At 40.7% G+C, this 24,018-nt stretch overlaps 1 protein-coding gene across 1 annotated transcript; it reads right to left on the bottom strand.

Annotated features, from left to right (window-relative positions):
* Positions 1–2,685: 2,685 nt before the first annotated feature.
* On the bottom strand, positions 2,686–11,766 carry LOC123038113 (pollen-specific leucine-rich repeat extensin-like protein 1). The gene is made up of 3 exons (XM_044461805.1): positions 10,749–11,766; positions 3,022–3,124; positions 2,686–2,836 (listed from the first exon to the last, which is right to left on the bottom strand). The coding sequence occupies exons 1-3, from the start codon at positions 11,764–11,766 to the stop codon at positions 2,686–2,688; spliced, it is 1,272 nt and encodes a 423-aa protein (XP_044317740.1).
* Between the last annotated feature and the right edge of the window lie 12,252 nt (positions 11,767–24,018).

Genomic DNA, 24,018 nt, shown 5'->3' on the forward strand with positions numbered 1-24,018 from the left:
TCTGTGCCCATCGATCGACACTATCGTCCAGTGCCAATCGACCGCTTAATAATCGAAGCGCCCCCATCCCTTTATTTGAGCGACATTCAATGGTAAGTTTTTTCCTTTCTTTCTCCACTTTCACCCTTCTCACTTTTTACTCTCTCTTTTAGCCTTTCGCCCTCCAGTCGCCCTTGGCCGTAGGGCCTCGATGTCGTATACGAGAAGACCGATGCCGCCTGTACCCTTTTTTTGTGCCCGTGTTTTCTGTGTTCCCTGTGCCAGGTTTTCCTGTGGTGTATAGGGCGCCGTGAATTGCTGCTTTATTCCCATTTCGCTAAGAAATCTTTTGAAGGATCGACTGGCGAACTGTACTCCGTTATCGGTTATCACTATCTTTGGAGCCCCGAATCTTGATATTATGCGTTCTCTGAACGCCCTCTGTAGGGTCTCCGCTGTTGCTGTTCGTAGCGGTACAATTTCCGTCCATTTGGAAAACCGATCGACTAACACCAGTATCATCTGGTTTCCGTGCTTTGATCTTGGCAATGGCCCGACGAAGTCCGCACATACTGTTGGCCATGGTTCCTCTGGTACCTGAGTGAGCATTTTCCCTGCAGCCTGCAGCTGATTGGGCTTGTATTTCAGGCAAACTTCGCACGTGCGTACGTGGGTCCTGGCGTCTCTGTGCATTCCTGGCCAGTAGTACCGGGCTGCCAGGCGTGCTATTGTTCTTCTACTCCCAACATGACCAGCGGATGGGGAGTCATGGTTTTCTTCTAGTACGGCTTGTCTTAGACCCTGCGGAACGCACAGTTTCCAAGCCACGACATCTTCATTGCCCGCTCTGTGAGGAATGTGCCTATAGAGAGACTCGCCTTCCATTACATAATCTGGATATTTTTTTGGTTGGGCCTTTATCTTCTCGCACATACTCCTGATCCAGCTGCAGCTATTGGTTGGTTTTTCCGATGCGTCTTCCATGGCCCTAAGAGTCTCCGGCAACGGTTGTCGGGATAGGGCGTCTGCCACCACGTTCAGCTGTCCTCTCCTGTACGCTATCTCGAAGTCGTACTGCTGTAACTCCAGGGCCCATTTTGCTATCCTTCCAGACGGGCTTTCTATGCTGTTTAACCACTTTAAAGCCATGTGGTCTGTAACCACTTTAAAATGGTAGCCCTCCAAGTACGGCTTCAGCTTTCTGATTGCCAACACGATTGCCAAGCAGAGTGCTTCTGTTGTGCAGTAATTTTTCTCTGCGCCGTTTAGTGTCCGGCTTGAATATGAAATTAACCTTTCGCCGTCCTCTGTCTCTTGCGTCAGGATTGCACCTAATCCATAGTCGCTGGCGTCCGTCTGAAGGATGAACTTTTTCTCGAAATCTGGGCACGCCAGCACTGGATCGGCTACTAGTCGTGCCTTTACCTCTTCGAAGGCCTGTTGGTGTTCCGGCGTCCATATCCACTTTGTGCCTTTTACTATACGGGCAAAATCTGGTACAAATCGTCGATACCATGAACCTACGCCTAGTTATTGCCGTAGTTCGCGTACTGTCGACGGCTAGTTCGGCTATGGCCGCTACCTTCTCGGGATCTGTGCCTATCCCTTCGCTAGTAACGCGGTGTCCTAGGTAAAGCAACTCTTGCTTGAAGAATTTGCATTTATCGGCGTTTATTCTTAGGTTTGCTTCCTTGAGGCGCCTAAACACTTCCTTTAGGTTCTCCACGTGTGCTTTCAGCGTGCGTCCGATCACAATGATGTCATCTTGGTATGCAAACGCGTATGGTGACATCTCCGGGTCGATTACCTGATCCAGAGCCCTTTGGAACGTGTCCGATGCTGAATGTAGTCCGAAAGGCATTACTTTCCATTGGAATAAGCCTTTGCCGGGTACTGTAAACGCCGTATATTGCCGACTATTTACCTCCAAAGGGACTTGCCAATATCCGTCCTTATAACTCTCCATAACGTGTTCGTTGGCTGCCTTTGTTGTGTTACATTGGCCGGTGTCCACTGGCCGTAGGACGGTGTTTGGTTTACCGTGCTGTCTTCACATCTCCTGCATGTAGTTTGTGGTGGTGCTGCGATTTTGTTCCGAGAGAACTTGTGTTCGTGAACGAATTCTTCTCGCTCTTTGTCCAGTTCTTCGTACTCGTCAGCCAGGATCATTAATGTGTCCAGATCATCCACATTGTACGTTCTTAGTGAAATTCTCAGGTCTGTGTGATTTTCTTTCTTGGCTTACGTTTCGACTCCTGCCAGCTTCCTTCATGCTGTCCACTCCAAGACTTGCTATGAGCTTTTCGGCGTCAGGGTTCAGAAATTTGACTGTTGGGTCTGGCTTATCGTCGTATTTCTCTTCCAGCTCAGCCCAGATCTCTGCTACTCCTGGGTCATCCTGTTTCCTCGTTAGGTACTCTGAGAGGGCTTTCCTCATGTCATCCGTTCTTCCCCCAAAATGAACCCTTATTTGGCCCTTTTTTTTTGGAAATCCTCTTTCTTGTTTATTTGCTGATTCTCACCGACCGGACAATCACGTTTTGGGCGCCAGATGTAACGAACTAATTTTGTATGTCTGCTTGCTACGAGTATCGTGCGCCTAGCTTAGAAGATGTGTGTTGTTCGTCCCACCAAATTTATATAAACGTGACCGCCCGATTGTCTAAGGAGAACGCACAGAATGTTAGGTTGTTTATACTAGGATCTTTATTCGCCGACTTGTCCCTCGACCTGGGACCAATGGTGACAGATGCGTGTCTCAACGCCTTCCTTGAAGAATTGTGGCTGATCCACCGTCGCTCTCCGCTGCCTCGTTGCTCGCTGCTCCGGAACGCCTGCGCTGTCTTTGGCCTCGGGGCTATGAGGGTCTAGGGATGCGTCACCGTTCCCAGACTAGGGTGAACAGGCACTGGGCTCTCAAGGCGTACGCCTTTCGCAGCCACAGCCTCCTGTCCCTTGATCTGTTCCGGCCGGTCGCACCAGACGCCTACACAGTTTCTACCAATGCAGTCCCTGTGGCAGGACGCTAGGTTCAAGACAAACGCTTTCGCCCTCGCCTGCTGGGCCTGCGATGACTGCTCGTCGTTTCTTGTGTCCTCGATGTCCTCGCGAATCCTGGCTCCGTTGTTCGCGTGCTCTTGTGAGACTAGGTGCAGCGGGTTTTTGGCTCTCGGGATTCGGTTAGCTGCCTTTCTAGGACTCTGGCGGTGAACTACTGTGCTCTCGACGCATACGCCTCTTGAGACACCCGTGGTTCGGACGCTCGTCCTTCTTGGCTAGTCGCACCAGGGCCTGCACAATTCGCGCCTGCCGGTTCAGGCGTACGCCGGAATTCGACAAGGCAATTGTTTTCGCACGGCAGCTGGTTCTGGACAGCTTCCCTTCCGAGCCCACGGTTCTTTGTCGAAGGACTCTTTTTATTCACTTCTGTCGGATTCGCCGAGCTCAAATCGCGACAAGAATTAGAACAAAGCGCCTGGACTTAGCGGCGTGATGCCTTAAGGACCTCAGCTACCTGTTACTCAGCTCGGAGACTTCAACTCTAAGTCCCGAACGTCTTGATGTAGCGATCTTGCTCCTGTTGATTCGGCGCGGCTCTGCTTCCTCCTGATGTTGACTTGACTTGTTTTGTTCACTGTTTTTCTGCTTGTCTACTGATCCTGCTGGATTGACTCCTTGTGATCGACTGATCCCGCTTCATGCGCTCGGCCCGCTTATATAGGCCCGCGTATCCCGTTAATTCTCGGCTTCTCCTTTTTCAGTTTTGCGCACGGCACCATACTCCGCCGCCTTCTACCGTTACACGTTCTCTCCAAACTCTCTCCAGCCGTATTCTCCAAACTCTCTTCTTGTTTCTCTCCAAACTCTCTCCAGCTGTATTCTCCAAACTCTCAACAGCTGTATTCCTCCAAACTCTCTCCAGCTGTATTCCTCCAAACTCTCATTTATTTGTGAGGAGTTATTTAACTCTTCACAACATATACGGACTACTAAAAATCCACAAGGAAGGGACTCCATTAAGACCCATATGCTCATCTATTGGATCACCATCACACGGACTTTGTAAATATATTTCAAACATATTAAAGAACATCACCATAGACAACATCATAGCTTTCTATAGCTTCAACATCAAAAACAGTAGAATCTAAAGAGAGAATCAACAACAGGTACATCTGTGATGATGAAAAATTAATATAATTTGATGTAGTCTCACTATTTCGCAGCATACCTATAGACCTTGCACAATTAGAGAAAAATGGACATAAATAAAAGAACACACAAATATGCCGAAAAAAATGTTAATGGACATAGTACAATTGTGCATACAAGACAGATACTGTAAATTTAATGACGATATATACACACAACTAAAAATAGTGCCGATGGGATCCCCTGCTTCACTAATAATTGCAAGAGTTATTAGACAACATTTTTAAAAAACTAGGACATAAACCAAGACTTTTGACGAAGTATGTGGATGATTTATTTTCAATAGTAAAAGAAGACCAAATACAAAACACACTTGACGATTTAAACTCTTTCAATAAAAATATAAAATTCACACTGGAACAGGAAGAAGGATGAGGACTAGCATATTTGAACTCAATGGTTCATAGACAGGGGAACATTCCAAAACTAAAGTGGTATAAAAAACCATCAGCACCAGGACGAATCATCAACTTTAACTCAAAACACCCTAAAACAATGATTATCAGTACAGCAGTAGGTTGGACCAAATTTTTCATAAAGAAACCAAAAATTAAATAAGACAAATTTTAAAAGGCAACGACTTCCCAAACCGTCTAATTAGAACATTAATTAAAAGACACCAAAACTTGAAACAAAAAACAAAATGTAGAGAACCTACACAATACATGTCCGTAACATATATACCAAGACTATCAGAACGCCTTCAAAAGTCCGAATTTTACAATAAAAAAAAATAACAATGGCACGTAAGCCCAACAATACCCTGCGATCAATATTCAACAAGACCAAGTCCAAAATACAAATGTTTGACAAAAACAATGTTGTATATAAAATACCATGCAATGTAAATAAAAACTCGAATATCACAACACAGATAAGACTTCAAATTAAGACACCAAGCTAATATACAAAAAACAGCACTTATTGCTTACTGTAAAACCAGCGGTCACTCGCCAAATTTTGAAGCAAGGACTATTTTGGAACAAGAACAACATTACAAAAAACGCTTTACGCTTACTTCATAACAACTAGTATTAATCTCCATGTCCGAAAAAAAAAATGTTTTCAATTGTTGACCTCGAGCCGGAAAAACTCAAAAATAAGAACATCAATTTTTAGGCTATTTCTACCGACATGCCTGGGGATAGCCATAGTCCTCGACTATTCCAACTCACAAATCATTTCACTCGAAACCGGATTAGCGGCTAATCAAGACGGAACATTTAAAATCATCCACATATTTAACTTACACAGCTATGAAGAAACTCTGGCGAAGTTAGAAGATGCATTTCATTCACTCATCTCATCCATTACACCCCTATCTCTCCTACGAATTAAAAAAGATTCATACTGATTTACGCATTCTTCAAACACAAAAAAGACAAAAAAGGGCAATAGAAGCAATAGGTACTGCATGGAAATGGCTGGCGAAATCACCACGACTACGAGATCTTAGAAAATAAGATAAATGAGCAATTAGAAAACAACAATTAACAAGTAGTAATTAACAGATTAATTAATAAAAAAATACACAACTTACTAAGGCAAACTAATGCAATATTAAAAGTTATTACCCAGAGCTCGGAAGAAATCGTAAATCAGAAAGCAAATATTTTAAAGTATAAAATTCAATTAATAAAAGAAGAAATGACCAGTCTAATATGACTTGCTGGCTATGTGAAAATATGGTGCGCCGGTTTTACTGGCCGGACAAGCCCCTTTCAAAGGGGCCCAATTGCAGTTTTGTTGTGATGCTTGTGTCGAGGTTGCGAACGAGATGAAATCGTTTATGCGCCAAACTAAAGGCGGCGAACGAGATGAAATCGTTTATGCGCCAAACTAAAGGCGGCCTGATGGGGCTGATTAGCTGTTTCGGAGTTGCTAGAGATAGCTTTCGCCGATGATGATCTCCTCTCTGCGCTAGATTCGCAGTTTAATAGTCGTAAGCTATTAGAAGAGTCCCCTAAGCGTAAAAAGGACGCTGGTGGTAAGCAGCAAAAGGGGAACACCCCGCAACCGAAATGAAAAGATCAACAGAGCATTCCGGCGGATCAGCAGCTGGCTGCAGCAAACCCTCAAATGTTGCTAAGATCAGCAGCTAAAAAAGATTCGGTATCCGAACAATCCGTAACAGAATGCATGCAACCAGGGACTTCTAAGAATTCCGATTTGTCCGTAGTGGTTTCACAATTAGTGGATCCACCTATCTCTCAGAATGTAGCATCACCACCACAAGGGACTACTGAGTCCGGACAACCGGCTCAAGTTGGTTTTGCAGAAACCATGTCTGCTCCACCAAAATCCCTTTCAGTGGTTCCACTAAAGAAACAAATTTTCGTTTCTCGGCTTTCCCCTGATCAAACATCTTCTGATGTATTGTCTTATATACAAAACAAAACTTAAGCCGATTGTATTAGTGTAAAGGTTGAAAAGTTTAAGTTTTCTTATGCTAGGGACATTTCATCTTTCAAGATAACTGTCCATTACGATTTTTGAACCATATGCTTTTTGGGCCATTAGAGCATAAATAAAGAAGGGGCCCGTGGGAGTCAAACTTTCTAGTCGAGGCCAAACCAGTGTACCAATTTCAAAAAACTAACTTCTAACCTCATTCTTTCCTATCAGAATGCAAAAAGTTTGCCTAGCAAGCTCACTAAATTGAATTCCGATAGCCTTTCCTTTGCATCTCATATTATTGTGTTTACAGAAACATGGTTAAAGCCGGAGATCTTTAGCTCCGAAGTTTTTCCAGGTAAGTACACAATACTTAGGTATGACCGTCCCTCTAGACGGGGAGGTGGAGTCTTAATTGGAGTTGATTCAAACCTCCCGTCAGAGGAGTTATTTTTTAAGGAATTCAATACCATTGAATTTATTTGTGTAAAGTTATTGCTTCCTGGAAGCTGTATACATAACTTGCTCATATATTCCGCCAGTGTCTGAATTTTCTGATTATTTAAATCACCTTTCCGTTATTAAGTCGGGTGCAAATAAGCTTTCCGATAGGGATCAGTTGGTAGTTCTAGGTGATTTTAATATACCTGGAGTTACGTGGTCCGTTGAGGATGGATCGAATGTCTAGCACAGCATGATTTTATTGACGGCCTGCTTGACATATCCTTATCTCAAGTAAACCATGCTCGAAATTCTCTAGGTCGTCTTCTTGATTTGTGTTTTTTATCAAATGGTGATGGTGTGTTTTTGTCCAGCGTAGCACCACTCACGCAACCTGAAGATCCATATCATATCCATATCATATCCATATCCATATCGAACTTTCATTTGACACGGGTAGAGTTATAGAAAAAAAATCAGAAAAATCATCCAAGCGAATACATTGTTTCTGCAAGGCAGACTTTTTGAGGCTAAATAATTTTATTTCTGGCTTTAATTGGTCTGATCTTTACTTATGCAATAATATGTCCGATGCAGTTAATGTTTTTTACACTGCAATAACCTCATTTTTTAATTCATGTGTTTTGTGGCACTATCTGTCAATTTCCAATAAATCACCTTGGTTTAGCAAAGAATTGACCGACCCACTTAATAAACGTAAAGTCCAGACTTTTTAAGAAATATAAAAATACCGGCTCTCAATCTGTTTTTACTAGATATTTAAGTGCTCGGTCAAGATTTACCGTGCTTAATGCTCAGTGTTATAATAGTTACTTAAACCGTTGTAAGGTCCAGTTATAAAACAGTTTTATAACTTCGTTAACACCAAGCGTAAATCTAATTCTTATCCTTCCTCGCTGTCGACGGCAACCACAGATCAGGCAATAGCCGATTTATTTTCCCAATTTTTTCAAACGACCTACTCCACTTTAGATTATACATCACAGCCTTATTTTTACACAATGTCCAAGTCAAACCTCATATTCTGTCCCACTTTAACAGAAAGTTCTCTTCTTTTGGATCTTCTTCGTATTAAGCCTGTTTATTCGCCAGGCCCGATGGTATTCCAGGGTGCGTGCTTAGGTATTGCGCTAAGGACCTGTGCAAACCTCTTCACAAGTTGTTTACCTTATCTCTAGAAACTTCCCAATTCAAAAATATTTGGAAGGTAACAAGTTAGAAGTCAGTAACTATAGCGGTATTTCTAAGTTGTCAGCTATTCCTAAGCTTTTTGAAAAAAATATTACTCCTCATCTGCAGCACCTTTGTAGATCAATCATTTCTCCCTGTCAACACGGATTTATTAAACGTAGATCAACAATCACAAACCTTCTAGAGTTCACTACATTTGTGATAAAGGGCTTCAATAGTAGTTTTCAAACAGACGTCATTTACACTGACTATAGTAAAGCATTTGACTCTGTAAAAAATTTACTTCTTGTTCAAAAACTTGACTTGATAGGTTTTCCAGTCGATCTACTTAAATGGATCTAAAGTTATCTGAATGGGTCCTTTTTAAAAATTCAATTTTTAAAATTCTCCGTGTTACCTCCGGTGTCCCACAAGGGAGCAATTTGGGTCCGTTACTTTTTACATTATTTATTAACGATCTTCCATCAATTATAAGTCATTCTCGCGTACTTATGTACGCAGATGATGTTATGTTATGCCTGCAGTATAAGGATATTTCCTGTCATTTAGACTTTCAATCCGATCTAGATAATTTTCAAAACTGGTGCCGAGATATTTTTCCTAAATTTAAACGGTTCCAAGTGCAAGCTGATGACTTTTTATCGGGCCAATCCGATATACGCGACTTACACGTTAAGTGGCAGCTCTTTGGATAGAATAACTCTTGTAAACGATCTTGGCGTTCTCTTGGACCCTAAACTAAAATTTTCTAATCACATTTCGTCTATGGTTAATAAAGCCGAGGAGTGCTTGGATTTATTAAAAGGTGGTCAAAAGAATTCCATGATCCTTATTTGACTAAAACTTTATTTATTTCGCTAGTCCGTCCGATTCTGGAGTATGGGTCTCCCGTCTGGAGTCCACAATACGGAATACATAAAAAAAACTTTCTTCTTTTCGCTTTTCGGCGCCTAAACTGGGATGCAAATCTTAACTTACCTTCTTATTGTAGTAGACTTCTGTTGATTTATTTACCCTCCCTAGCCAACCGTAGAACGATGCTTGGTACTGTCTTCATTTATAACCTTATACATAATGATATTGACTGCCCCGACTTGTTAAGTCGGCTAAACTTTTCTGTGCCAAGTAGATTAACTAGAAATTATTTTCCCCTAATTTTAAATCATTGTAGATCTAACTATGCCTTGCATGAGCCTTTCAGAGTATTATGTTCTGACTATAATAGACTTTTTCCTGTAGTCTCAAATCTTGACTCTCTGCCGCTCCTAAAACGATTAATACTTGCTTCATTGGCACAATATTGATCTAACAATTACTTTTTTCCCTGGACCTTTACCTTTATTTTCTTATCTCGCGTCTATCCTCTCGTGCCGTACGATACACGGCTGCGCCCCTTGGTCGGTTGGGCGGGTAAGTGGGCCGTGGGACGCAATTACATAGGCCAAATCTAACACTCTTTTATATTCACAAGCCCAGAAACCACAGTGGTGGAAGACATATTTAAAAAAAAAACGACTTATTTTTTAACATAGAGGAATTATTGGAATTTGCTAAAGTTAAATTAGCCACGAATGGCAACGACCTCATTTATATTATTAGCCTCCCAAATATTAAAACAGGTAATTGTAGAACTGTAAAAATTAAAGATATAAAAAAAGTCCAAATAATCAATGATATAAAATACGAAAATTTGTTGGAATGTAAGGGACAATTATTTGCAATTAAAAAAACGAATCCCATAATGATAAGACAATTTGTAATTCAGAAAATTTGTTAGATTTAAGCAATAATACATGAGTAAACGGTCTCTGTCGTTGCGACCGAGGACCGTCGCGTTTAAGGAGCGAAGAGTTAACACCCAGTTGCTCCTGGCTCGCTGCTGCGCTGCTCCTGGCGTGCTGCTGCGTCGCTCCCGGCTTACCGCTGCGTCGCTCCTGGCCTGCTACTGCGCTGCTTCGGCTTGCTGCTCCGGGTGACTGAGATCGGGACGGCTCCACTAAAAACCCTGGATGTTATGCTAGCTTCCCTACCGGGACCGGCAAGGTTTATCGCCTAGCAGGTGAACCGAAGTTACGCCTTATCGCCTAGCCACCTTTATCGCCTGGCTTCCGGAGTTCAGCCTGGACTTTGTCGGCAAGGTGTATCGCCTGGCAGGTAGAACAAAGTTCTCCCTTATCGCCTAGCCACCTTTATCGTCCGAAGTCCGCCAATTTACCGTATGACCCCGTTGCCCTTGCCGGGCGCGGGTCCAAGGTCCATCGAGGTACCGTTAATTCACGGTGTGTCCTCTTTAGGCGGGTCCGAAGTCCGCCAATTCACCGTATGACCTCGTTGCCCTTGCCATATGAGGGTCCAAGGTCCGAATGTTTCCCGTTTGACCTGGATACCCTTCATTTCTCCGGCCTTCTCGCCTCCTCCGCTGTTGCTAGGCCAATCTCCTGCATCGGGATTTGTGGGGAGATTAACCCTCCTCACATTTCCCCCTTCGGAAACGTAATGAAAGTGGTGACTTTCCCCGCTTTTGATGTTTAGACTACTCGAATTCCCCGGTGGTGGCGGTGGCGGTGTTGCAGGCCGGCGCGGCGACGGTGTTGGCGGTGGCGGTGTCGGTGTTGCTGCCCGGGGCGGCGGCAGTGGTGGCGGTGGCGGTATTGCTGCCCGGGGCGGCGACGGCGGTGGCGGTGGCGATGCTGATGGCGGTGGTGCTCCCCGCGGCGGCGACGGCGGTGGTGGCGGCTGCGGTGGCGACGGCGGTGGCGGTGCTTGCGGCGGCGGCTGCTCCGGAGGGCCTGGCCGTGCCCAGATCGCCGCCTCCTCGGCCTCAGCCTCAGTGGCTTTTGCCACCTCCGGCTGCGCGAATAATCGCCGCACCACCTCCGCCCGGGTTGCGAATATCCGCTTCGCCTCCTCCGGGCGGCCCGATGGCGCTGCGTCGCCCAAGCGGATCCGCCCGAATCCGGCGGCGGCCCTCCGTATTCTCCGGAATGCCATCCGGGCCTTCGCCGCCCGACGTGGCTCGTCCTCCTCGTTTGAGGAGACCTCCGGACTCACCGTCTCCGTCCCGGTGTCCTCCTCCTCTTCTTCCGATGAGGCCAGGTCGATCGTGGGCACCTCGGCCTCCTGCCCTGCCGACCTGACGCCGGCCTCCTCCTCCAGCTCTATGTCGGTGATCCGCTCCTCGTCCTCCGATTCGGGGTTCGGCGACGGGGACCGCGACACCAGGGGGGACGCCAGCAGCTGGAGTGCGGAACCTGAGTCCCGCCTCCATCTCGCCGCTGGCTGTTGCCCGGAGCTGCCCCTCCGCCCCTCTCCCCTCACGGACTTACTGTTGCTGCTGCTGCTTCTGTACATCTTGGCGACCTGATTTAAATAGGCCCGTCTTGTGGCGCTCGCGCGCTGACGAAACCTCGGTTTCCTATGTCCCTGGTTCCTGGTTCCGTTATCCGCGGCGGCCTTTGGACTTTCCCTTGCTACGGGCTCCGACGGGTCCTCTCTTTGGTGTGCGTTACCCGGTAATGGTATCCGCATCCTATGACCCTCCCTCTCCCGCTCTCGTGCTCCTAATGCATCTGTGTGAGTTCAATACTGTGTATCGTCCTCTCCCTCTCTTTGCAGAATATTCTGTAAATTATATTCTCCAAAATTATTTATATGATGCATTCTTAATACTCATAAAAAAACCCAACTTCCCAACTTTAAAAACACCAAAGTTATGGCATTTCCAATCGTTCAGTTATATGGCAGCTATAAGATATAGTCGGCCGATCTTTATGAAATTTGGTAGGTCGGATTGATTGGCGAAAAATTAACCCATAGATAATCCCAACTTTCTAACTTTACAAACAACAAAGTTATGGCATTTCCGATCAATCAGTTATATGGCGGCTATAGGATATAGTCGCCCGATTCTTATGAAATTTGGTAGGTCAGACTGATTGGAAACAAAATACAAAATTCGAAGCGCAGACAAAAAAAACACGACCGTTCACTTTGACAGTCAAGGACATGATAATAACGTAAAAGAAGTCGAAATACAAAACAAACTTGACGTTTTAAACTCTTTCAATAAAAATATAAAATTCACACTGGAACAGGAAGAAGATGGAGGACTAGCATATTTGGACTCAATGGTTCATAGACAGGGGAACATTCTAAAACTAAAGTGGTATAAAAAACCAACAGCGTCAGGACGAAACGATGATTATCAGTTCAGCAGTAGGTTGTATACAACGGACGCTAGCCATTTCGGACCAAATTTTTCATAAAGAAACCAAAAATGAAATAAGACAAATTTTAAAAGGCAACGACTTCCCAAACCGTCTAATTAGAACATTAATTAAAAGACACCAAAACATGCAACAAAAAACAAAATGTAGAGAACCTACACAATACATGTCCGTAACATATATACCAAGACTATTAGAACTCCTTAAAAAGTCCAAATTTTACAATAACCAAAAATAACAATAGCACATAAGCCCAACAATACCCTGCGATCAATATTCGACAAGACCAAGTCCAAAATACAAATGTTTGACAAAAACAATGTTGTATATAAAATACCATACTATGGAAATACAAATGAAAAATGTGACAGTATGTAGGAACAACTAAATCCAACCTAAAAACTCGAATATCACAACACAGATAAAACTTCAAATTAAGACACCAAGCTAAAATACAAAAAACAGCACTTATTGCTTACTGTAAAACCAGCGGTCACTCGCCAAATTTTGAAGCAAAGACTATTTTGGAACAAGAACAACATTACAAAAAACGCTTTACCATAGAAATGTAACATATAACAAACACACCCACAAGCATAAGACTGAACTACAAAATAGACGTTGAAAATTGCGCTCACAATTACAGACACTTAATAACAACTAGTATTAATCTCCACGTCCGACGGTGGAGACGTGTAAAATTATGTAGATGTAATAATTTTTAAAACTTTGTTTTTCATTGTCTAAATTTATGTGATTTTTTGTGTTTTTATGTTGATTATAGTTGCCTTGAAAGCGGTTGCCGAAGTGCAACTGAAATATATTGAAAAAAAAAAATTTAAAAACTTTTGTTTAAAAATGTTTTTAATTGTTGACCTCGAGCCGGAAAAACTCAAAAATAAGAACATCAATTTTTAGGCTATTTCTACCGACATGCCTGGGGATAACCACAGTCCTCGACTATTCCAACTCACAAATCATTTCACTCGAAACCGGATTAGCGGCTAATCAAGACGGAACATTTAAAATCATCCACATATTTAACTTACACAGCTATGAAGAAACTCTGGCGAAGTTAGAAGATGCATTTCATTCACTCACCTCATCTCTTCCATTACACCCCTATCTCTCCTACGAATTAAAAAAGATTCATACTGATTTGCGCATTCTTCAAACACAAAAAAGACAAAAAAGACAAAAAAGACAAAAAAGACAAAAAAGGGCAATAGAAGCAATAGGTACTGCATGGAAATGGCTGGCGGTATTACCACGACTACGAGATCTTAGAAAATAAGATAAATGAGCAATTAGAAAACAACAATAAACAAGTAGTAATTAACAGATTAATTAATCAAAAAATAAACAACTTACTAATGCAACTAATGCAATATTAAAAGTTACCCAGAGATCGGAAAAAATCGTAAATCAGAAAGCAAATATTTTAAAGTATAAAATTCAATTAATAAAAGAAGTACTACATACATACCAACATAATATACGCAATTACATGGGCCAAATCTAACACAATAAACTCTTTTGTATTCACAAGCACAGAAACCAAAGTGGTGGAAGATATCTTTAAAAAAGAAAACGACTTATTTTTTAACATAGAGGAATAATTGGAATTTGTTAAAGTTAAATTAGCCACAAATGGCAACCACCTCATTTATATTATAAGCCTCCCAATTATTAAAACAGATAATTGTAGAACTTTAAAAATTAAAGCAATAAAAAAGCCCAAATAATCAATGATATAAAATACAAAAAATTTGTTAGAATTATAAGAGACAATTATTTGCAATTAAATAACCTTGCGAATCGCATAATTATAAGACAATTTGTATTTCAGAAAATTTGTTAGATTTAAGCAATGATACATGAGTTAATGCTCTCTGTCGTTGCGACCGAGGATAGTCGCGTTTGAAGAGGGAAGAGTTAACACCCAAAATTATATAAAGAGCCAGACATAAGTAAGAGTAAGCATTGATTGCACAACGAATGCCCTCCCCCCAAGCCACGTGCGCTGAGCTTGCACCTTTCGGTCAGCGATCTTTGGAATGGAGAATAGCCAATTTCCAAAGTTGATCGACTCGGCCAAGTGCAAACAACAAAAACTATAACTTGAATGCATTATCCAATGACAATTAAATTTGGCCAACAGCGACACCGAAGAAAAGCAGCAATCAATAATAATAAAGAACGTTTACAGAAACGGCAGCAGCGGCAGAGACGGTGTCAGCGATGGAGCGACGCGTAGTCATAATGAATAATTGTTTAGCTTAATTAAAATCAGTTCTTAATCCAACTCAATAAAGTAAAGTTGGATTTTTTTATATCAAAATAATAATCAATCTTTCAACTTATATGTACTTACTATAAAAACAACAAAAATATAATGGTTTCAAAGAATAAAAACAAGAAACAAACAGTACATAAAGGTGGGTTAAACATTTTTATTTCAATTTATTCGAAATTTTTTATTTCATAATCATTTAATTTCTCTTATAAATATTTAACTTATGGCCATACTTAGAATTAGAACCATACTTGGAATGAACAAAAAACAAGAAAGGAAAGCAAACTTCGGGCTGAGCCGAAGTTAATATACCCTTGCAGAATATTCTGTAAATTATATTCTCCAAAATTATTTATATGATGCATTCTTAATACTCATAAAAAAACCCAACTTCCCAACTTTAAAAACACCAAAGTTATGGCATTTCCAATCGTTCAGTTATATGGCAGCTATAAGATATAGTCGGCCGATCTTTATGAAATTTGGTAGGTCGGATTGATTGGCGAAAAATTAAACCCATAGATAATCCCAACTTTCTAACTTTACAAACACCAAAGTTATGGCATTTCCGATCAATCAGTTATATGGCGGCTATAGGATATAGTCGCCCGATCCTTATGAAATTTGGTAGGTCAGACTGATTGGAAACAAAATACAAAATTCGAAGCGCAGAAAAAAAACACGACCGTTCACTTTGAAAGTCAAGGACATGATAATAACGTAAAAGAAGTCGAACTACAAAACACACTTGACGTTTTAAACTCTTTCAATAAAAATATAAAATTCACACTGGAACAGGAAGAAGATGGAGGACTAGCATATTTGGACTCAATGGTTCATAGACAGGGGAACATTCTAAAACTAAAGTGGTATAAAAAACCAACAGCATCAGGACGAAACAATGATTATCAGTTCAGCAGTAGGTTGTATACAACGGACGCTAGCCATTTCGCACCAAATTTTTCATAAAGAAACCAAAAATGAAATAAGACAAGTTTTAAAAGGCAACGACTTCCCAAACCGTCTAATTAGAACATTAATTAAAAGACACCAAAACATGCAACAAAAAACAAAATGTAGAGAACCTACACAATACATGTCCGTAACATATATACCAAGACTATTAGAACTCCTTAAAAAGTCCGAATTTTTCAATAAACCAAAAATAACAATAGCACAATAGACAATACCCTGCGATCAATATTCGACAAGACCAAGTCCAAAATACATATGTTTGACAATAACAATGTTGTATATAAAATACCATACTATGGAAATACAAATGAAAAATGTGACAGTATGTAGGAACAACTAAATCCAACCTAAAAACTCGAATATCACAACACAGATAAAACTTCAAATTAAGACACCAAGCTAAAATACAAAAAACAGCACTTATTGCTTACTGTAAAACCAGCGGTCACTCGCCAAATTTTGAAGCAAAGACTATTTTGGAACAAGAACAACATTACAAAAAACGCTTTACCATAGAAATGTAACATATAACAAACACACCCACAAGCATAAGACTGAACTACAAAATAGACGTTGAAAATTGCGCTCACAATTACAGACACTTAATAACAACTAGTATTAATCTCCACGTCCGACGGTGGAGACGTGTAAAATTATGTAGATGTAATAATTTTTAAAACTTTGTTTTTCATTGTCTAAATTTATGTGATTTTTTGTGTTTTTATGTTGATTATAGTTGCCTTGAAAGCGGTTGCCGAAGTGCAACTGAAATATATTGGAAAAAATAAAATTTAAAAACTTTTGTTTAAAAATGTTTTTAATTGTTGACCTCGAGCCGGAAAAACATCAATTTTTAGGCTATTTCTACCGACATGCCTGGGGATAACCACAGTCCTCGACTATTCCAACTCACAAATCATTTCACTCGAAACCGGATTAGCGGCTAATCAAGACGGAACATTTAAAATCATCCACATATTTAACTTACACAGCTATGAAGAAACTCTGGCGAAGTTAGAAGATGCATTTCATTCACTCACCTCATCTCTTCCATTACACCCCTATCTCTCCTACGAATTAAGAAAGATTCATACTGATTTGCGCATTCTTCAAACACAAAAAAGAAAAAAAGGGCAATAGAAGCAATAGGTACTGCATGAAATGGCTGGCGGTATCACCACGACTACGAGATCTTAGAAAATAAGATAAATGAGCAATTAGAAAACAACAATAAACAAGTAGTAATTAACAGATTAATTAATCAAAAAATAAACAACTTACTAATGCAACTAATGCAATATTAAAAGTTACCCAGAGATCGGAAAAAATCGTAAATCAGAAAGCAAATATTTTAAAGTATAAAATTCAATTAATAAAAGAAGTAATACCAACATAATATACGCAATTACATGGGCCAAATCTAACACAATAAACTCTTTTGTATTCACAAGCACAGAAACCAAAGTGGTGGAAGATATCTTTAAAAAGAAAACGACTTATTTTTTAACATAGAGGAATAATTGGAATTTGTTAAAGTTAAATTAGCCACAAATGGCAACCACCTCATTTATATTATAAGCCTCCCAATTATTAAAACAGATAATTCTAGAACTTTAAAAATTAAAGCAATAAAAAAGCCCAAATAATCAATGATATAAAATACAAAAAATTTGTTAGAATTATAAGAGACCATTATTTGCAATTAAAAAACCTTGCGAATCGCATAATTATAAGACAATTTGTATTTCAGAAAATTTGTTAGATTTAAGCAATGATACATGAGTTAATGCTCTCTGTCGTTGCGACCGAGGACAGTCGCGCTTAAAGATGGAAGAGTTAACACCCAAAATTATATATAGATCCAGACATAAGTAAGAGTAAGCATTGATTGCACAACGAATGCCCTCCCCCCAAGCCACGTGCGCTGAGCTTGCACCTTTCGGTCAGCGATCTTTGGAATGCAGAATAGCCAATTTCCAAAGTTGATCGACTCGGCCAAGTGCAAACAACAAAAACTATAACTTGAATGCATTGGCCAATGACAATTAAATTTGGCCAACAGCGACACCGAAGAAGAGCAGCAATCAATAATAATAAAGAACGTTTGCAGAAACGGCAGCAGCGGCAGAGACGGTGTCAGCGATGGAGCGACGCGTAGTCATAATGAATAATTGTTTAGCTTAATTAAAATCAGTTCTTAATCCAACTCAATAAAGTAAAGTTGGATTTTTTTATATCAAAATAATAATCAATCTTTAAACTTATATGTACTTACTATAAAAACAACAAAAATATAATAGTTTCAAACAATAAAAACAAGAAACAAACAGTACATAAAGGTGGGTTAAACATTTTTATTTCAATTTATTCGAAATTTTTTATTTCATAATCATTTAATTTCTCTTATAAATATTTCACTTATGGCCATACTTAGAATTAGAACCATACTTGGTATGAACAAAAAACAAGAAAGGAAAGCAAACTTCGGGCGGAGCCGAAGTTAATATACTCTTGCAGAATATTCTGTAAATTATATTCTCCAAATTATTTATATGATGCATTCTTAATACTCATAAAAAAACCCAACTTCCCAACTTTAAAAACACCAAAGTTATGGCATTTCCAATCGTTATATGGTTATATGGTTATATGGCAGCAATAAGATATAGTCGGCCGATCTTTATGAAATTTGGTAGGTCGGATTGATTGGCCAAAAATAAAACCCATAGAAAATCACAACTTCCTAACTTTAAAAACACCAAAGTTATGGCATTTCCGATCGTTCAGTTATATGACAGCTATATGATATAGTGGCCAGATACGGCTCGTTCCGACTTATATACTACCTGCAATAGAAAGACAATTTTTGGGAAAGTTTCAAGCAGATAGCTTTAAAACTGAGGGACTAGTTTGCGTAGAAACGGACGGACGGACAGACGGACGGACAGACGGACATGGCTAGATCGACTCTCCTGGTGATGCTGATCAAGAATATATATACTTTATAGGGTCGGAAATGTCTCCTTCACTGCGTTGCAAACTTTTGACTGAAATTATAATACCCTCTGCAAGGGTATAAAAACATATAATATATATATATGTAAAGGGTTAAGGCAGAACAGGACAGCTAGTATATATTATATTTTTCCATCGTTGTTAATGATATTTAACAATCGAGAGAACAACTCAATTAGAAATCGGAGAAGGAGTTACGACAGAGATTCATTCGCAGAAGGAAGTAGTAAGAAGCGATCACATAAAAAGTCGTAAATGTTGCCAAAAGCTTCAGTTGCTTAAATAGAAATTAGAAGTTAAAAACGTTGCTGTAAACATTGCTCATTTATTTAATATCTCAGCGTACTGTTAATTTAAATATACCACTTATAATACCAACTTTACATTTGAGGTCTCGCACCGGGTCTGAGATAACAAAATAAGTGACGGAAAATTAAAAGAGTTACGCAGAATAAGAAAAACACTATGTAGCCAAGTTGTAAAATTCAAAGACAGGTCGGACCAGCGTCGAACGCCAGCAAAAAAGAAGCAAGAAGTTTAAGTTCTAAAAGAGATTGAAGCGGATCAGAACGAGACAATGGGTGAGGAAAACAGTCGAATGGATGTTGCTGAGATGAAAAAGCAAATGGATGGTATACTACAGTTGCTATCTTTAAAAATTCAAATTGACGAGAACACAAGTAGTTACGTTAAACCGAAACATGATAATTTCGAAAAAGTTGTGAACGATTTTGAAGGTCAAGCAGTTCAGCAGGGGTCGATATTTTCGAACAAAATGCAGACGCATGCGAGCTCACATTTATTAAATATATTTAAAAAAAGCGATTTTTATTTTAATATATAGCGGAGTCTTTATTGGTAAAGTTCTTTCAAGTTAGATTCCCAATCTTAAACTGATTTTACAAAATACATTATTCTTATAACTATGGCTTCTACCGGTGACAGCGTGCGAGCAGCGAAAGTGGACTTTGATTAGATAATTTTGATTAGTCAAAACTGTGGCCTGATGGGATGGTTTCTAGGCTGCATCTTTTGTTTAATTAATTTGGATTGGCCAAAGCTTTTATGCTAACGAATGGGTTCTCAGGCTGGACCCTTTGTTTAAAGGTCTGAATATTGTTTATGTCTGCCGTTGTCGATTTATAATTCGGGTGCCGCCGATCGAAGGCGTGGGAAAGATTTATGTCTGAGGGGTTAAATGTTGTCGGATTGATTTGAATAACTGAAATAGTAGGCTCTGGACTTATGTTATTGACAATTGTAATAATGGGTTGTAATGATTCTCGTGACAACATTTTAATAACTAGACTTTGATTTGAGAGCGGTTAGCACTGGGACGTTTTCGGCTAGGACTTCGTCGGATTGGGAGTTTTATCAAAACTAGCTAACGAAATTACAAGAGAAATTTATGTGTTAACCTAGCCAGGTGTTACATTTTAGTTATGTTTATGCGTATTGTTTTATTTTTTATGAGCTTGGTGTAAGTGCTCTATATTACCCGCCCAACCTTGTTAACACTTTGCAATGCAAAGAATTTGGTGTGTTAACCCTTAAGTGATTTGATGTGTGTTTGTTTACTTTTAGTACCTCATTATATTAAATTAGTTCAGTTTCTCCATGTTAACATTCATATACAAATCTGGGTCTTAATAGCAATAAATGTGTATATAAAAAAATAATCAAGTTTATTTCAATATTGTATCACTTTTCTAGTTATTAACAAATACTTCATTTTCATTTCTTGAGAGAAGTCTTATCTGCTTCCATCCCCGTAGATAGCTGATGAGTCTGAGGTGACGTGCAGACGAAACTAGCTAGTCCTATCATAGTCGGGTTCACTCCCCAGGGAGTGTAAGTGTGATGAAAGTTAAGTGGAATAAATCGTTGCGTTATAGAAGAAATTAAAATATAACCAACGTATGACCTCGAGTAATTCAATAACACTACAATTATTGTTTACAAGGTCGATACAAAACCAACATATTCTTAGCATAATGAAGGGTTAAATAATGTTTAAATAATTAATTTGATTATATACTTTTACATTGTACAAGACGATAAAACTACAGAAATTTATTTTACTTGTCTAACATTAATTTTTGTATAATTTCTTTTATATATATAAGTTAAGTCCTTCCCAAGGACTCCTGTCCTGTCTTGTCAATTATATTTTGTATTCGTTTTAGGTCAATAATGTGGGCGAGTTTGAACACTCCATTAACGCGCCATACCACACCCTGATGAATTGGGACTACCGGCGTATCATATTTAAAGATGTGAAGAGCAGTTGCGACTTGGATGATCGCCATAATTGGGAGAGAGACCTTACCAAATTTTGATTATTTAGTATTTAATCTTAGTGTAGTATTTCGTATTTCTGTTAATTGTTGTTACTTAATTATTTTACTATACTATTACTATTTGTTTGTGTACTTTCTTTATACTCTTTGTATGTAATCTAAATGTAGTACATTTCCCTTTTCTTTTTTAATTTTTATACCCTTGCAGAGGGTATTATAATTTTGGTCAAAAGTGTGCAACGCAGTGAAGGAGACATCTCCGACCCTATAAATTATATATATTCTTGATCAGGATCTCCTCCTGAGTTGATATAGCCATGTCCGTCTGCCCGTCTGTCTGTCCGTCTGTCTGTTTCTACGCAAACTAGTCTATCAGTTTTAAAGCTATCGAATTGAAACTTTGCACACACCCTTCATTCCTTTGCACGCAGTATATAAGTCGGGATCGGCCGACTATATCCTATAGCTGCCATACAACTGATTGATCGGAAATGCCATAACTTTGGTGTTTGTAAAGTTAAGAAGTTGGGATTTCCTAAGGGTTTTATATTCAATCAATCCGACCTACCCAATTTCATAAGGATCGGCAGACTATATCCAATAGCTGCCATATAACTGATTGATCGGAAATGCCATAACTTTGGTGTTTGCTAAGTTAGGAAGTTGGGATTTTCTATGGGTTTTATTTTTGGCCAATCAATCAGACCTATCAAATTTCATAAGGATCGGCCGACTATATCCTATAGGTGCCATATAACTGAAGTTGGGATTTTTTATGAGTATTAAGAATGCATCATATGAATAATTTTAGAGAATATAATTTACAGAGTATTCTGCAAGGGTATATCAACTTCGGGTCCGCCCGAAGTTAGCTTTCCTTTCTTGTTTTAAATATTTTTTCAGTTTTTATATTTTCCTATAGGAAAAATAGTTTTTTTTCTTTTGGTTTTGTTAATAATGTTTACTTATTGTTTTTCTTTTTTAATACCCTTGTTTGTTATTTTAAAGGGTTCTTGAAACGTTTTCAGCGAGGTCGTCTTCAACTTTTTATGTGAGACTTATGGAAGATTTTTCCTGATCTAGTTTTGACCGTGACTCTACCATTATCATCTACCTCCTCTCGTTTGAATCGATGTTTATCTTTGCTCTTGATTTGTTTGTTAGAGATATAGACAGTATCCCCCTGATAATATTTTAACTATTTCTGTTTTTATTAAGCCTATCAGTTGACATTTTCTGCTTATGCGTCTGTTCTTTAAAATTTGTTAGCCCCTGATAATTTATTCTGGAAGTTCTGTTGAGGAAGATGTCGACTGGTTTTGCGGTTCGTCACCGAATGGACAAAGTTGTTATATCTGTCTACGGCAATAAAAACCAACTCGGTTACTGTCAGGTTACGTTTGTCGTTTTTCAGACACAGATATATTTCAAGAAAGGTTGAGTGGAATCTTTCAACCTGGCCGTTTACTTCACTCTTTTGAGAGGGTGTGTAATGAACGGCTATTCCGAGAGATTGTAAATAGTTAAGCACTGTGGGGCAGAGTAGACCCCTTTCATTATCTGAGACTATTGTTTCTGGTGCTGTGAAATAATGCAGAACTTCGGTCAGCCTCCCCCAGACTGGACAATTGTGATGTTATATCAGGTGTTGTAGGGGGGCGATCCTTCCACAAAAAAAGAGTTGTGGTTGGCAGAAATAATTCCAACGGCGCAAAAGCAGAGGAAGACGAAAAAAATGATGAAGTCGGGGGCGTCGTGGTATTATTCAGTGCTTTATTCAGCTGCATATATGAGACTAATTAAAACTAAAACCGCGCTCCCGCCCGCTTTACTCCGCTGAAGCGAGAGCGGGAGATCGGCAGCGGCCGTCCGAGGAGTTCGGATGCGAAACCCGAAGCTCGCACTCTGGAGTGCGGACGTTGCGAGAAGCGAGCAAGGGAGCGCAAGGGGGGCGAGAGCGAAATCTCGGAGACCTCAGTGAACAGCCCCGATGCAGTGGGCCACTGGCCTAAACATTCCGCCCCCCTACTCGGGTTGCAACATAGCCGGGATGCTCTTTTCACAGCTGGTGGCAGGCTCCGGACACGACCCACCCAAACACGGTGCTCTGGGCTACTGGAAGTCCATCTTGAAGTTTCAGGAAGCCCGGCCGCATCACGCTCGGATACATATCCCAGGATGATGGAGATCGTCGCGGGGAGATAGAACCGCTCATCAGCCAGCGTAATGTCCGGGAAGTGGGTCCTTACCGCGTCGCTCAGCTCCCGGATTGGAGTGCGGATGCGCACGTGTTTCTAAACGCACCAAAGCCGTCGGTAGGTTGACGCTGTGCCGCTGTAGGAGGGACGTTAGGGACGGAGCGGCGACCGCGGGCTGCGTGGCACCCCGACGAGTAGAAGAAAATTGCCGCGGAGTGTCGGAAGAATGCCGTGGAGTGGCGGACGAGGGCCGAGGAGCGGCTGAAGAATGCCGTGGAATGGCGGACGAGGGCCGAGGAGCTGCTGAAGGGTGCCGTGGAGTGGTTGACGAGGGCCGAGGAGCGGCTGAGGAGTGTTGAGGAGTGGCAACGGATCTCTGCGACCGGCGTGCTGCCGGGCGGGACTGCCGTGATGCCATCGGTGGTTCCGAGAGATGAAGGAGAGTGTGGTGATCCTGGCCGCACGTTTTGCAGCGATCACCTCGCCGACACGCTCCGTCGGAGTGCTCGTGGGCCAAACATCGGTGGCAGTACCGGTTGGCAAGGACAGCCCGGAGCCTCTTCTCGGCACTCAGACGGAGGAACCGACGACACTTCCGAAGTGGATAGATCCCGCTACAGACTCGGCAACGGTAGGATTGCATACCTCGAGTTCGCCTGTGTTCCAATGCGATGGCGCTGCGCGGACGTGGAGACATCGTGTGAAATCTGATTTGCGGAAGAGGACAAAAAATAAAAATTTCGATCAGTAGTGATAAGAACTGCGAATTG

The sequence above is a fragment of the Drosophila rhopaloa genome, unplaced genomic scaffold (assembly GCF_018152115.1).
Source record: "Drosophila rhopaloa isolate 14029-0021.01 unplaced genomic scaffold, ASM1815211v1 contig_80, whole genome shotgun sequence".
Lineage (NCBI taxonomy): Eukaryota > Metazoa > Arthropoda > Insecta > Diptera > Drosophilidae > Drosophila > Drosophila rhopaloa.